This window comes from Cantharellus anzutake (genome assembly GCF_015039405.1).
Source record: "Cantharellus anzutake strain C23 chromosome Unknown EI90scaffold_52, whole genome shotgun sequence".
NCBI lineage: Eukaryota > Fungi > Basidiomycota > Agaricomycetes > Cantharellales > Hydnaceae > Cantharellus > Cantharellus anzutake.
This window is the reverse complement of record NW_024067002.1, coordinates 107,596-123,920: the sequence shown is the minus strand read 5'-3', so window position 1 is coordinate 123,920 and position 16,325 is coordinate 107,596. Positions and strand designations below refer to the sequence as shown.

Below are 16,325 nucleotides of genomic sequence, written 5' to 3'. Positions count from 1 at the left end.
TGAACTTGGCTGTCTTGGTGTTGGAGTGTGAGTAGTAGTGCAGGTGTAGTTCGAGCCTGGGGTCTCTGGGATGAATCCATGAGCTATTTATACGCTGATTGGGTCAATAGAGGCCCTGTGCCATGAGAGATCACCAGTAATGGCTATTAATTGAGTTGCTTCGCACTTTTCTGCCCCACACCCAGACATGTCGTTTTTAATACCATGTAGACTTTCTTTGGCTGCTTGTTTCGGCCGTCGACATCCTGCTTGCGTAGTGACAATTACACCATACCCCAGGTTTTCTGGTCATTATTCTTCTAAACCAGCTGTGTTGTGAGTGTCTCGACCTTGCAGGGGCACGAAGGCGCCCATGTCCTTCGGTAAGGAAGATCCCATTCATTTACAATATATGGCGCGCAGTGGTTGATCCCCCTTTTCTCTTTCGTGAGAATATTATTCCTGATGGAGATGTGCCAGTGTAGGGGGCACTCTTGTCACCCACGGTGTTTCAACGGCTACTGCAGAGGCAAAATAGCATGCACGACTCGTATCCAGTCAATAGTCAGGCAGAGTTCTAGAGGCTCACCTAATAGAGTTCAGGTATTCTCATGAAGACGAAATGGAATAAAGGAGCACCGTGGTTGAGGGGTCATCCTTCCTGATAAATGATATGGTAACACTGCTAGTACGCGTCAGAAGGGCCAGATGATGAAAGAACGTGGAGACGAGGGAAGCAAGGCACATATCGGACGAACTCTCGCAGATTGAGAATTACACAGATACATAAGATCTGGAGCTGTTGTCCCATCCAACAGCGTCAGTCTCCGATGAAATATCGTTACTCACTAGTAATCAGGGCGGCAGCTGATAAGACGTATAAGGATTGGGAGGATTACCGCGCAGCTGCAGCCGCCGCACGGCAGCTGCATCCGCCCAACTGGCGCCCAACTGGCGCCCAACTGGACATGCGTGACTGGACACGCGTGATAACGATTGGGAGGATTACCGCACAGCTGAAGCCACACAGCTGCAGCCGCACAACTGGACACGCGTGATAGCATATCTGTGTTCCTTTCAATGGCGCGCGGGTATGAAAAGGAGGGGCAGTCATCGCCAAAGAAGGGTGGTTGAGCATGAGTAGAACTTGAAGCCTCAGGTATTCTCAGGGAGACGGGATGGAATTGTCCAACGTCGTTAGAAGGCCCAGATGGCATAAGAACGTAAGGACGAGGAGACCGCAGCACATTTCGGACGGATGCTTGCATGCTTGTCTTCCTTTCAATGGCGTGGGGGTATGAAAACGAGAGCCTGGGGCACTAGTGATATTGATATAGCGCCGCGAGAAGCGTACTAGGGTTATTTATATGACGCCGCAATCAGTCTGTTAGCTTAGCCATCGCCGAGAAAGGGCGGTTGGGCATGAGTGTAGAATTAATATCATGGTCCTGGATTACATCGGGAGATTTGCCAAACGTGGAACTGGAATACTGTCATGAGGCCTTGGGGGAAATTTCTATGAGACACTGGAACAATTCGGTTAAGTTGGGACGTCCTTTTTGCTGGAAACCGGGCACTGTTGTATTGGTGCGTTACCTTTGAAAATAAAAAAGGAAGTTCCCACGGGTTGCCGACCATCGGGTGACCCGGAACCTCAAGCTCCACACGACACCCACTTTGGAGGCTATCGGACAGCCTCTGGGATAGGTCCGTGACACCCTCCTCATGTATGACAGGACCAGAACATGGGTGGATGCTGCTGTCGTCACGGGGTCGCTTCGCGGTGCCATGATTGCTCTTGCAAGATCAGGAATGGTTTGGTGAAGCTCATCAAGAACTTGGCATAGTGGGTGGCTCGATAGGCTGGGGTGGGATAGGTGAAAGTTGCCTGAATGGTGGCCTAGGTATAGTTAGCATTGTCATGTAGAAGCATTAATTTGTTCTAACCAAGGGGGTTTGAGCGGAGACATACATACTAAGTAATTCAATCGGCAATTGCCGTACCCCGGCCATTGCCGCATTCCATATTGGGCATCCACCTAGAAGTCGAATTCACCGCCAACTAGAAAGATGGAGGTATGTGGATCAATTAAACATTGTTCCCAATGATGGCATGTTGTTTTAGGCTCATGAGGGGAGTGCAGAGAATCATTCTCAAGTGTGTCCGGAGTGTGGTATGGACGTACTTCTGGGGACCGGCAAGGCAAGATGCTGTGAATCCCAAGAAAAGCGGAGAATAAAGTAAAAGCTCAACCACAAGCTGAGTTAATGGCTTCATTATTCAAAAAAAAGGAGTCTGTACACCGCCCAACTGTGGTCCCCCCTGCTTTACTCCAAAGTCTAGCCCCTGAGCCCATCCATTCACCCTTGCCATCAAAACCAAATCTTCCACACACTGAAGAAGCTCCACCTAGTCAACCAGACAAAGGACTGCAATCAGCCAGTTGCTTATCAAAACTGAGACATATTGCGACGAACCTCCCTGATACTGTCCCACTTGCTGCTCCCTCAGACCCTATTGCAGCTCTCACTGGTGACCCTAAAGAAATAGTGGCCACTCAAAAGCTGGAAGAGCCAGATGAGGATGTATATGAGTGGCTGGATAAAAAACTCAACAATATTTGTGGTGAATATGCAAAACAGAATGGCACCCTAGCATCAGCCATTAGACAGGGCCCAATGGGGTTGCCAGGGCTTTGTGCTACACTCCAATACTTCACCAACAACAAATTTGCTTCTGAAGAAATTCTGGAGATCCAAATCAATAACCTGATTGAGGAAGCAAAAAAAATGTATGTCACCATCACCATTAAATTCAAATCCCCCCAAAGTGCTGCTTAACATAATTCCAATAGAATCCCTCTAGAGTCCCATCCTGCATCAACAAGGCCCTCCCCAAGGAGACAGGATAATACTGTACTCACTAAGCGCATGTTGCCTTCACCGCAACCTGGTACCAAACACCTCCCATTTCTCCTGGACTCTGATGAGGACAGCGACTCACCTCCACAAATAATTGACAACAAGCATCCATGCCAAGGAATCAGAATCGACGTTCCTGAAGGGAGAAGCCCATTTCTTGAGTGGCCATGGAAAGAACAAGCGGAGTTAGCAATGGCTTGGGACATCCACACTAAAAATGGTATTCTTACCTTGCATGCTCCCACTTGTCTACAGTTGACACTGTGGGTTAATGAGCCATGCCAAGAATGCCAACTCCTCCAAAACAATCAAAGACTTTGCCATATTCAGGACCGGATCCACAGAGGCATCCCCAAGACCACCCCATATAAGTACCTTGGGATGTCTGGATTAATTGAAATTCTCAGGTGGAAAGACCGTCAAATTGACAGTCTCAAACTTAAATGTCTTAACACCAATCGGAAACTGGATTTGCTCATGACTTCAAACCTGGACTACAAAAGATTCGTCATGGCTGTGGGCGAGTGCAATGTACCCCACTTGAATCAACTTGTGTGGTCCACACTATGAAAGAAGCATGGGATTAATGGAATCATTCAACTTATTGGGAGAGCCACACTTGGAACTTACAGCCCAAGGCACACAGAACAAGAACACCTTATGAGTGTTGTGCTCTACCGGTTAGGGGGCACACACGTTGCAGAGTTTGCACATGCAGCACTCAGCATGCCAGGGATAGCAACAACCCGACAACACTGCACAACCTCAATCCATGCTTCTCCTGCCTTCCCAACCCTTGATGAAATGAGATCAAACATCACAACAGCGTTTCAAATTGATGCCCCTTCCAATAATCAAGTTGTCGGCCTTGTTTGTATGATAGATGAGATTAAGGTGGAAGAGGTGTTGGACTGGTGCCTGCACACCAACAGTGTGATCGGCCTTTGTTGAGAGCATTCAGGGTGTAATGCACATGCAATCAATAACATCGATGATGTGCATACACTGTTTGATGACTTAGCAAACAGAAAAGTGCATTTCGGCATGGAGGTACGTCTAGGAAAAAGGGTTGTGAACCATAGCACCAGCTAAATCATAGACAATAGGCTACAGTTGCCGCAATTGGAGCTCTCACCGGGAATCATCGCCAATACATCGCACGGCCATTTCTAATCAGTGCAACATGCAAAAATGAGAAAGCTGACAAACATGCTGATCTCCTCCGCCTAGCATGCAGTGCCTGCAACTGTCATATCCGTGCATACCCAACCCTGACCCGACTTCCGGACCCCCACCCTCTTCACCTCCGGAGTCATACCCTACCGCTGCCGTTCCGATACTCACCTTCGGTCCTGGCAACACACCTCCTTCTACCCCCCCACACCACCTCTACTCCTCCTTCCCTCTCCTCCCCTATCTCCGTCCGCTCTGATACTCACCTCGGACTGAACACCGCCCCTCTCGCCACCCTCCTACTCTTCCCCATCCGCTCCGATACTCACCTTCGGACCCGACAACTCTCCTTTCCGCCGCTCCTTCCCCCTTACCTTTCCCCTCTCTCCTCCCTCTGGTACTCCTCCGCCACCCTCCTGCCAAGTTATGACCTTCCACCGCTGTCCCGTACTTCGTACTCAGACACCGCTTGTACCTTTGCTCCGAGCCTCCGTCATAGTCCCTACCTCGGACTTTGACCCCACCTCGGTCTTAGTCCATTGCATTGGTGACCTCATACTACGTAAACACCATTGCCAATATCCCTCGGACTTTCAACCCTGCCTCCATAACCTCCGTAAGCTCTGCAACCCCCGAGCTTCGCAGATCGCCTTCGGCACTTTCGCCGCTTGTAATGTATCTCTCGCGTTTACCCCTCATGTCATATCCGTGCATACCCGACCCCAACCCGACTTCCGGACCTCCACCCTCTTCACCTCCGGAGTCATAACCTACCACTGCCGTTCCGATACTCACCTTCGGTCCTGGCAACACACCTCCTCCTTACCTCTCCGACCCTATCCCCGTCCGCTCCGATACTCATCTCGGACCGAACACCGCCCCTCTCGCCACCCTCCTACTACTCCGCTCCCCCTTCACAACACCTCCACCCTCCATCATCCTCCTACGCTTCCCCCGTCCGCTCCGATACTCACCTTCGGACCTGACTACTCTCCTTTCTGCCACTCCTTCTCCCTTACCTTTCCCCTCTCTCCTCCCTCTGTTACTCCTCCGCCAACCTTCCACCAAGTTACGACCTTCCACCGCTGTCCCGTACTTCGCACTCGGACACCGCTCGTACCTTGCTCCGAGCCTCCGTCATAGTCCCTACCTCGGACTTTGACTCCACCTCGGTCTTAGTCCATTGCATTGGTGACCTCATACTACGTAAACACCATTGCCAATATCCCTCAGACTTTCAACCCCGCCTCTGTAACCTCCGTAAGCTCTGCAACCCCCGAGCTTCGCAGATCACCTTCGGCACTCTCGCCGCTTGTAATGTATTTCTCGCGTTTTCCCCTCATCCCTATTTGGACTACTGCTTCTTCCTATTCTAGCCAGTTAGTCATCATCCCCACTTCCCCTCATCCTCCTGCCCCTCTGGGCCTTGCCCTCCCTACCTCCTTTCGGATGTATCACAGGTCCTGCCTTATGACCTTCGGTACCACTCCGCTCCTTCTACCCTTTGTTCCCGTTTGGACGTCTTCGTTCCGATTCGGTTACCCTTTGTTTTCCTTGTGCTTTTGCCCCTTCCATTATATATATCGGCGCTTGTACATACTCGTTTTGGTTTAGTCCGAAATCGACCTGAAATGCCCCCTAGAGACTTCCTGCTCACCTACTGTGAAATTAAGGACCAAATGGACAAACAGCAATGGCACAGCGCTCCGCTTGAGTCGCTGAGGCCAAGGTCCCTCCACGCTAAGTCTCCGATTCCACTCCGGAGTTGTCTGTATCAGCCCCATTCTAACAGTCGTTACAGACCATAAAGCCCTCACCTACTTCAAACAGAAGCAGCACACTTCTGGATGCCACATAAGGTGGCAAAACTTCTTTTATGGCTTCAAGTGCGACATCTTGTATGTTGAGGGCCACAAAAACAAAGTGGCTGATGCACTCAGCCGCTATTACGAGTCTTCGTCAGATGAAGACCTTCATTATGATGACTTTGTCTCTGCAGATGTCTGCATAGACAAATTTGGGGAAGACCTCCCTCTAAGTTGTATTGAAGAGGCAGAAGAAATGCTCCTTCTGCACCGACTGTCGTTACAACTCGCTTTGGTGAGTAGTGTGATCGAAGATCGCAACTTGGAAGCTGTGATCCTTGGCCCCCCTGACAATCGTTCAGGGAGGAGCGAGCTGACGCTCGCTGACATCGTACTGCCTGATTCGCTCAGGAGTGTTGTTGAGGAAGGCAACTTCCTCTCCTCTGTGAAAGAGGGGTATGCCAAGCATGCAGCTTGGCAAAGGATTCTAGAGAGAATCCCGGACAATTCCCAAGATTTAAGGTTGAGAATGGCCTTATTTCAAAGTTGAATGACTTGGAAGAACCACGTTTGGTTCTCCCAGATATCATTCATAAAGGGGAGAAGGCGACTGGGACCGCTGTCCAAAATGCACATGAGATCCTAGGTCACCTAGGATTCCATAAAACCTTAGAATATTTATGCCGCTATTATTGGTGGTCTACAATGGTATGTGACATGGAGAAGTATGTCTCCTCATGCGAAATGTGCCAGACCACCAAGCGGTCTACTCGACGAAGAGCTGGGCTGTTGCACCACCTGCTGATTCCAGAGGCCCCATGGTCCTCTATATCGATGGACTTTGTTGGTCCTTTCCCAGTGAGTCTAGATCATAACTACCTCTGGGTAGTTATGTGCCGTTTGACTTCGCAGGTTCACTTGATACCTGTGAAAACCACAATCAACGTGCTAGAACTTGCGTATGAGTTCTTGAAAGGTGTCGTGTGCCTTCACGGACTCCCAAGATCCATAGTGTCTGACAGAGACACTAAGTTTATGTCCAAATTTTGGACGGAATTACACAGGTTACTCGGTGTTCATCTAAAAATGACGACTGCTTTCCATCCAGAAGGTGATGGACAAGCTGAACGAATGGTTCAGAGCATCGTCCAAGTAATTCATGCAGCTGTTCGGCCAGATCAGTGCAACTGGGTACTAAAAGTTCCTCTTGCCAAGTTCATGATAAACTCGAGCATGAATAAATCGACAGGGTATGCCCCTTTTGAACTTATCTATGGGACAATACCCCGTATGACAGTGGAAGTTCCACCAACTAACCTCCCTGGAGTGGGCGCCTTTGCACAGAAAGCGTTAGATAACCTCCAGGGCACCCATGATGCGATAATAAAGAGTCGCATCAAGCAATTGGTCCAAGCCAATCGGCATAGGCACCCAGATCCGCCTAAGCTGAAGGTAGGTGACTTCACCGACTTGGTGACAAAGGACCTTAACCTGCCTAAGGGAAGAGCAAAGAAACTCCTCCCCAAATACGTTGGGCAATATGAGATCCTCAAAGCATTCGAGGATTCATCCAATTATACACTCAAGCTCCCTCTGGAGCTTCTCAATAGGGGTATTCACCCCAAGTTTCATGTTTCTCGCTTGGCCCCACACGAGCCAAACAACTCACTGCTATTCCCGGGTTGGGCTGCCCAAGTCTTCTACAACTTTTGTGAAGATCCCAAATGGGAATATCAGGTCCAGGAAATCCTGGACCATTCCTGGGACACTGGCGGTAGCCTGTGGTTCCACATCAAATGGGGCCTGGGGGATCTCACATGGGAGCCTCTCACTCATTGCAATGAATTGGCTGCATTAGATGACTACCTATTGTTACATGGGGTCGATGCAGTAGAAAATTTGAATAAGGAAAGCAAATTTCCTTCTATTCCCACATGAGGGGCTAATAAAGCACCCTGTCCTACACACTCCCGATGGACTACCCACTTGGGAATAGTCCTATGACCTAATGAAGGACAATTATGGTGCTAGTTGCCATATTTGGGTTTTGCCTCCGGGGTATGAACATTGTTCCCATGGACAAAACTTCATCCTTCTTCTTTTCCCCCATCATGTCTGAGCAAGTACAAGCTAACTTCAGGAGAGAAATGCTGCCTGACAACGACCATGGGCAAAGCCCACGATTGAACACCACCCCCACAGACACTGAGACCACGGGTCCTGCTTTAGACAACGTTCAACATACTTCAACGCCAGGTGCTGAGGCCCCCAGTGTCTCCAACATCTCTAATTCTACCCCGATACCAACAGTATCAGGGCATCCTTCCCCTGTGATGGATGTGCAAGCTACTACAGCTTACACTGTGTCTGACCATCAAACAATGGGCCCGCAATTTTTTGCGGACTCAATGGCACCAGGACAAGCACCACCATTGCCATACTTTAACTTTAACCCCAATCTCTGGGGTTACCACCCTTCCCTCCCTCGTGGAGCACCCACTCCTGAAGCGGCTCACCAGCCACATACTACAATGTCAGGGTCTTTCCTGACTGAACTCCTTATGGATGCAAACGCCCATGTTCAACGTCTTGATGATGAACTGTCGCAGTCTCGAGAAGAGACTTGACGTATTCAGGATGAAAATTTAGGGCTCCGAGAGGAACTCTTCAACCTCAAACTCGAGTTCAAGCTCAAGAATCAATGCCTCATGACCGAGTTGCGGGAAGTCTCGTTACACCAGGATTTCCTCCGACAAAAGTGCGACTCGCTGGAAAGGGACCTCGAGGCCTATGAAAAGGGTTGCGAGGAAGACAAGGCATTGTGCCTCAAAAAATCCCTCACACAGAAGTGCATACCCAAAATGCCCCCATTGAGAGGGCGCATCGTGTAGATGACAACCCTCATCCACACCCTGGACCAGTCAAATCAGCCCGTCCTCAAGTACCTGTTGTTGACCCAACGGTGGGCTGTAGGGTCCAACCTAATACATCCAATCCCAAGTCGGGAAAAGAGCGGGCACCACGTCACCCCCTCCTACCACTTGAATACTCATGGTTCCAGCTACCTAGCCAGAATCGCTCTCCTTCTCCTGGGATGTGGAGGAACATACCCATCCCAGGTTCCTTCCATGCCAACGACTTCATACATGGAGTTACCGTTAGTGGCTAGAGGTGGCTCATCACCACCGAAATAGGCTGTCATCAATGGCAATGGGACAACTTTGTACTCCCATTCCTGATTACAGTGAATGGGTCCAAATTCCTGGTCGACCTCAAGTGGATTGACCAGCAGGTTGGGGTGGCTGGGGTTATCAATGATGCCCCAGGCGATGTTCACGACCTTCATGCTCATTACTTCGAGCTGAAATTCAAGGGCAGAAGGAATCCTTCCACGGATGACTTTGACAAGAGGTATGGGTACGTCCAAAGGACTCCTGAAATTCTCAACGAGGCAGGGATGAAGTACATCCTGCTGTCATTGTGGAGGCATCATCCCTCCAACCAGGCAAGGGCTCGTAGGGCAGCCAATACAACCACCTTCAAATTCTCGAAACTGCATGTGGGTGACTACCCTGTACCTCCTCCCCCTCCATCGTGGTCAGGGCACTTCATGCCTGAACCAGCTCCACCCACGCCTCCACAAAAGATGTGGGTTTCTCTCTCTCAATTTATGGATGGCAACTATGGTCATCTACCCGCTGCAGTGTGCCCTCCCACCCCACTGCCTATCCCCGACAAGGACAAGGATATGAAGAGTGATGGCGAGGCGACTACAGGGTCAGTCAATGAGGCTGCTCCTCTTCCTGAATGACGTTTCCCTGCTGCAATCCGGTCTGAGACCAAGGCTGCTGTTGCTGGTCCTTTGGACCTTTCTAGTGCTGCCATTTCAGCTGCCACTGGCCCTTCCTCCAAGAAGGGTAAGGCAAAGAAGGTTTAATCACCTTCTCTTCGTCGAGGTATATGTGCCTCATTTAACATGGAGGGGTTAATCGCCCCCCCCCCGTTCTATCATCCACTCTGGTGCGTCATTCGTACTGCTGAGGCCTAACAGCCTCATTCATCATCTTTCTTTGTTTTATTTTCCGCTCTGGAACCGTTGTAACAACCGTTCTGCAAAGGCCTAACAGCCTTTGCTTTACTATGTTCTCCACTCCATTCTCTGGACCATCATAACAACGGTTGAGTGAAGGCTTGATGGCCTCACTTGCTTATTTCCTCTGATCCGCTGAAACAGCAGGTCGGTGGAGGCCTAATGGCCTCTACTTTATATATCTTTTCTTTGGTCTGTTGAAACAACAGACCCATGGAGGCCTAACAGCCTCTGCTTTATATATCTTTTCTTTGGTCTGTCGAAACAACAGACCCGTGGAGGCCTAACAGCCTCTGCTTTATATCTTTTCTTTGGTCTGTTGAAACAACAGACCCGTGGAGGCCTAACAGCCCCTACCTTGCAATAATTTCTGGATCCGTCGAAACAAAGATCTGTGGAGGCCTAACAGCCTCTACTTTCACTTAATCCAGAAACCGTCATAATAACGGTTTCATCAAGGCCTAACAGCTATCGTTTTTATTCTTTCTTGGATAATTCTTGTAAAATTTTGAGGAGAATGGCTTAATCACCATTCCCCACCTTATATTAATTTCTTCACAACTTCTTGTTATATCTGCCTGTGCGATATTAATATTGCAAGGGAGGAGAGTGTAAGGGATATAGGCCGCATACTTGCGGCCTACCCTATTCATTCTTTATCTATCATGTTGGGTTTGTACCTGATGTGACACTTCTATTCCCAAACCCTTCATTTCTACCATGCGGTCCCAAGCTGCAACTATCACATGTATATACAATAATGTATTTAACCTACATGCGAGGGGGTAAAGGCTTCCCCAGCCTTTTACCCCCCTGTTGATAAATACAGCTTCATACAGCGTACTTCAACGGACTGGGAGTGTAAGGCAAACTCTGACTGTCGTGAGACCAGTTGCGAACTCAACCTTTAACTATGCTTACAGTAAGGCAGAGGTGCGACCTGGTCAAGCATGGCATGGAAATGGCACCCAAGCACTGCCAGGTTGGGTCATCAGACCCCATATGAGATTTTGGGGGGCTGAGGGATGATATCAGGACCATCAGGGTCACGATCGAGCGAGTTGGTGATATCCTGGAAAGGATCACAGGATGGGTTGGTGAGGAGCCACATGGCAATGTGAAGAGGAAGGGGGTGGTCGAGAGTGAGGTGGATAGTGGAGAGAATTCGAGTGAAGAGGACGAGGGCAAGGACAAACAGAGGACAGAGGAAGAGTTGGAGGGAAGTAGCGGACGATAACAACGGCGATAATGGTGCTGGGAACGAGGCCATTTTCCGGCTTATGTTGAACTTTGCTGTCAGGGACTCATCTGGGGTCGAGGGGCCCAGGTGTAGCGTCCGGAGCTGAGAGCCTGGCGGGGGGCGGATCGGGCGTGTGTACTGACAGGCCCGATGCGGGACAGTGGTCCCTGGCCACTTAGACTGAAGTGGAAAGTTGAGAAGAAGACTACTTCTTCGGTTCCCACTTCAGGTTCGTTTATATACATGCGGCTTAGATCACATGACAGGTGCCACATCACCCTCGCACACAGCCATAACCACCTGGGTCTCTCTGTGGGAGATCCTGAGGGCATCCAGTGCAGGCACGCATACTGGGCACAGTGGGGAGTCGCCCGAGGTGCCTGGGCTGGGTACATGGTGGGCGTGCTGCAGATGGGTCAATGGTACATTGATACAAAGAAGGTCGTCCGTGTAGAATAAAGAGAGAATAAAGAAGAAGTAAGATAGGAAGAAAGTGAGGAAGGAAGAATGAGGAGGGAGGAAGGGAAAGGGGGAGGAGGTAAGGAGGGGAGTGAACAACCACAATAATCTTTATTGTGGTTCTCCACCAAGCTTGTGCTGGTGAATATATTGTCAAACCAGACATGTAGGCATCTGCCTACTTCTCCTTGTAGTTCCCAGGTCAGTGTGTGCTGGAAAGTACAGGGAGCATTGCAGTCTCCTTGCTGCATTGTGTTCGAGTTGTACATCCTGTGGGGCATAGAGAATGTCATCCTATGGATGTCATCTGGATCCACGCGTATTTGTTCGTATGCGTCCGACATATCAATCTTGGATCGGTATGTTGCTCTGGTGACTGATTCTTGGATCAGTTGCATGTTGTCAGAGACCAGATTCGAGACGAAGGAATGTCTCCGTAACGGAGGGCTTCGGCCTCAGCGACTTCTGCCAAGAGCGCTGTGCCTAGTGACACGTCCATGCCCTAACTTACTGACTGGCAATTAGAACCTAGGGGGGGTAACTCTAGTTGATTTTACTACTGGGGCGTAACCTATGTACAAGTGGGATATATATATGGTTACAGCAGGGACGGGTCCGCAATTGGCGGAGCCGAACGGAGCGGAGCTAACGGGGTTTAAACATTAGCCGACTGAATATTACCAACGAGTTGGTTCATGGGGTTAGCGGGAAGGCAGGCGATAACCCAGAAGCGGAAAGGAGGGATAGGCCCGAAGGTGGGCTCTGCAGGGCAGGCGAGTGTATTGCCCAGCGGAGGCGGGGGTGGGCTAGCGGACGTCGGAGCTGTCCGGAAGTCCTCGGGGCTCCGTACTTAGGGAGGCATAGGTAATAAATTGGAATGAGGGGGTGGTGACCATTGAGGGGTACCGAGAGGATTGCGGAATACGGGGGCTCCGAGGTTAGTGAGGGAGGAGCGGAGTTGGACCAGAGGGATCGGAGGAACCGGAAGTCGATGGCCAGGGATGGATATGACACATGTCTGGCATTGGTGTGACGTTGAGGATCGTGTTTGAGTTACGATTCCTTGCAGCTGTTACCATGTGCAAAGATCCATCTGCTTTGTAGATACACAGTAGCGGGCATGCTCGCTTGCTGTTTGCGGGATACCACCATCCTGCTTTTACATAGCGATCTATTTTGGTCGCTAGTGCTTCCTGCAGTGCTGCAGGACATCTTGGGGTGTTTTCCCGAAATTTCTTGTTCGGATCCTTTAACGGGATTTGATGGTTCACCTCCCTCAAGGGAGGCATTTCTAATGGCGCTGGCACCATTACAGTTTCGAATTTCTCTCTCCACCACTCCCTGAGTATTTTGAACTTGGGGTTGTTCATGGAGAGACCTCCCAGATGTGGTACATCTGGAAGTTCTAGTCCTTCCGGACTAGGATTGGGCCAACCTTCAGGGTACTTTCTTTCAATTACCCTGAGGTGTGTTTCAATCCCGCCTCCCTGTCAGGGGGCTTCTTTTTTGGTTGTTCTCGAGCTCTTGCTCGAGTTCCCCATCCGTGTCATCTCGTCACACAGTCTTCGCTGACTCCAAGGGTATCTATGTTGCCCTTGTTCACTGTTCTCACTTTGTGGGACCGGAAGTCTAAGCTTACCTGGTTTTTGTTTAACCAGGGGGTGCCAAATATGGCATCATATCTATCGATGTTAATCACATCGAAGTAGTGTTTTTCTACGTGGCCATTGATCTCAACATCCACATTTGTTCCAAACAGGATCTGTGATCTTGTTCCTTTCATCCCCATTTGAAGGATGACTGGGTTCTCCAATTGGAGAATTGGGATGTGGAACGTGCGGATGAAGTCCGGCAATATAGTGTTTGTTTCGGCTCCACTGTCGAATAGCGCATAGGCTTTTATGCCTGCTATTTTTATGTGAGTCATCAGTGTTCTCTTTGTTGAGAGCGGTCTGTTTGTGGGGTATTTTCCTGCATCTTTTGAGATGCAGAATTTTGCATCAAACAAGGGGGTCTGGGTTTTGATGGACTTTTGGTCCTTCTTCCCTTTCTCCTTGTTTTCCTTGGGTACTTTGGTGTATTTCCCCAAGGTGTCTTTTCTTGGTGCTTCCACCAAGGCTTCGGCAACTTTCTCATCTGCCGTGTTCTCTAACTGGCATGCTACAGCCAGTTTGATTTTGTAATTTATGTCGTCATGATCAATGACTGACATTGGGCCCATCCTTATGGTCCTGACGTTGACTTCCTCACCCTCTGAGTCGGGTGAGTATTGAGGTCCTTCGTATGGGTCCTCTACTTCGAAGCTTGATGCTCCAGAGTTACCAGAGTTGTTCTCTGGTTTTTTGTCTGATGAGTCTTCTGACTCTTCTTCTGTTGTGTTCACGATCTCCATGGCGGCTATGCGCCTTGGTTTTTCATCGCTCGTTGGATTGTGTCTTGGGCAATCTTTCGTTTGCCCTATTTTGCCGCATTTGCCGCAAATTGGAACTGACTTTTGGTCAGTTTTCCTCGAGTTTTTCGAGGATGTATCCTCTTTCCATCTGGATTTCGGCTCTTCAGCCTTCTTTCCTGATGGGAGAGCTCTACCGTGGCTTGTGGTTGCTGTGGTGGTTGTTCAGGTATAATATCCCGATTTGCAGGCTGAAGACATCTTCAGCCCATCGATTATCTCGTCTACATGAGATATTGCTTTTAACATCTCCTCATTTGAGGAGAAGTCTGCTCTGATTCTGTCATGAGCGATCATTTCCCTCTTCCATTCGAGGGGAATGTAGTTTAGGAACCTGGCATTGAAGGACACCTGGTCTGGCAGCGTCACCATCTGGGATGCTGCTTTGGACAGTTCTAGGTAGAACTGTTTTAGGCCTTTTTCCACTTCATATTTAACATTGCGGTACTTCTTTGTCACGTTCAACATGGCAGAGGCTTTAATGAAGGTTCTCATCAATATGTTGAGAACTTCGAGGAAAATACCCTCATCTCCTCTGAGGAGAGTTTCATCTCGGAGTCTTATTCCGAGGTCGAACGTGGGTCCCCCTAATCTGCAAATCAAGCAGTCCAGATGAACTTCATCGAATTGGGGGCCTTTGCATCCTCGCAAGGTGAGGAATCCCAGTAGTTCTGTCAACCACTGCCAGAACGATTCCATGTCGTTCTCCCCTGACCATTTCTTGTCAGGAAAAGCTGGCCCATTTTTTAGGGCTTCAGGCTTCACTCCCTCTGGGTAGGGAGTGAGTATTCTCACTTCAGCCATTCTTATGGCCTTTTTGTACCATTTCTCCAGGTACTCCTCTTGCTCCCCTGCCTTCATGGGGTCGCTATCCAATGGAGATCTCTCCTTTGGGGGGGTTTTCGCTGGGGGGAATCTTCCTCGCAGCGTTTCTTTGGTTTCAGGCAAATTCGCCTGAAGTTGTATTTGGATTCTCTCATTGTTTTGAGAGAGTGTGGTTGTGTTACCTCTCTGTTCGAGAGGTTTGTGGAAGGTGGACGTTTGGCTGAACCTTTGGTACGTGCCGATTCTCCTAATTTCTGAACGATGCCTTCTTTCGGCATCATCTTCTCCTATCCTTGGGAGAAGGATCTCCTTAGCGTCTCTGTCGAGTTGCTGATGATACTCCAGTGTGCTTTCACTGGTGGTTCTTTTCGTGAATTTTTCACGAGTTCTGTTTTTGTCGTGGCCCAGGGGTATTTTTTTGTTTCCTCACTATTTTGTGAGGAATTTATCTCCTTCAGCAAGTCCATCTGCTCACTGATTTTTTCAGTCAACGCATCGATTGCATTGGCCATTCTTTCTAGAGTTATCTCTAGATGAGCCGTGCTATTGTGGTTCATTTCCTCGATCTTTTTTTGGATCGAGTTTATCGCGTTTATTATGCGCAATTCCTGGTTTTCCAGGAGGAAGTTTGGTTGGGCAAGCAGTGACTCTCCCCAGTTGACATTGCCGCTTCTGGGGGTTCCAGAAGGGGTTCTTGGAGTGAATACTCCACGCTCGCTTTGTTTAGGCAAGGCCATTGCAGAGGGTGCTTCCCTTTCATAGAGGGGTCTGTTTGCTGGGTTTTCCTTACTTTTCCATAAGGCTTCCTCAGCGAACTCCCTCATTTCAGTTTGCCTCCTCTTCATTATCTTGGAGACCTCCTCCAAGGTTGGCAACCTTGCCTTGTCTGGCATGGTGTGGGGTAGTGTAAACAGCGGAAGTTCTTTTGGAGCTTCTGTGCTCTGGGAGATCCTGCTCTCAGGGCATTTTTTCGCGCCTTCTTGGGCTTCCAGCCTGAGATGAAGTTGGTCTTCGTTTTCTGTCCTCCATTTGGATGGAACCTGGAACAAGTCCAGTAGTTTTTCGGATAGTTGATGCGGAGGCTCTTCCCTTTGTTTCCCTTTGTCTGCCTTTGGGGCTTGGCTTGGGGACATGGGGAAGGACTCCAGGGGATAGTGGGGCCCTGGAGTTTCCTGCGACTCTATCTGATCAGCTTTTTGGGCTGATTGTTTGGTGCTTACGCGTTTATTGCGCAAGTCGATCACCTCCTGAGGAGGTGAGGGATCTTCCCCAGCTTGGGTTAGATTGGTATGACATGGAGTTCTAGGGGTATTGGGCCCCGCACTTACTCCACGTAAGTTTCTAAAACCTTCAGGGGCCAGCCCTGAGGTGGTTGCTGTTACC

General features: G+C 49.4%; 2 protein-coding genes across 2 annotated transcripts; one reads left to right on the top strand and one right to left on the bottom strand.

Annotated features, from left to right (window-relative positions):
* Positions 1–296: 296 nt before the first annotated feature.
* Positions 297–1,371, bottom strand: EI90DRAFT_2137094 (uncharacterized protein). Its single transcript, XM_039052621.1, has 3 exons — positions 829–1,371; positions 569–664; positions 297–500 (listed from the first exon to the last, which is right to left on the bottom strand). The coding sequence occupies exons 1-2, from the start codon at positions 1,245–1,247 to the stop codon at positions 589–591; spliced, it is 495 nt and encodes a 164-aa protein (XP_038912248.1). The 5' UTR covers positions 1,248–1,371; the 3' UTR covers positions 297–500; positions 569–588.
* A 1,539-nt stretch (positions 1,372–2,910) lies between these two features.
* Positions 2,911–3,471, top strand: EI90DRAFT_2976367 (uncharacterized protein; the record flags this gene model as incomplete). Its single annotated transcript, XM_039055878.1, has 1 exon — positions 2,911–3,471. One exon carries the CDS (start codon positions 2,911–2,913, stop codon positions 3,469–3,471), a length of 561 nt encoding a protein of 186 aa, XP_038912247.1.
* Between the last annotated feature and the right edge of the window lie 12,854 nt (positions 3,472–16,325).

Excerpts from the sequence above, each read along its gene's own strand:
- EI90DRAFT_2137094 (XM_039052621.1), bottom strand. The coding sequence starts at position 1,247 with ATGCAAGCATCCGTCCGAAATGTGCTGCGGTCTCCTCGTCCTTACGTT. Across the intron at positions 665-828 it reads AGCTGCCGCCCTGATTACTA|CAGTGTTACCATATCATTTA; the intron begins GTGAGTAACGAT and ends GACGCGTACTAG.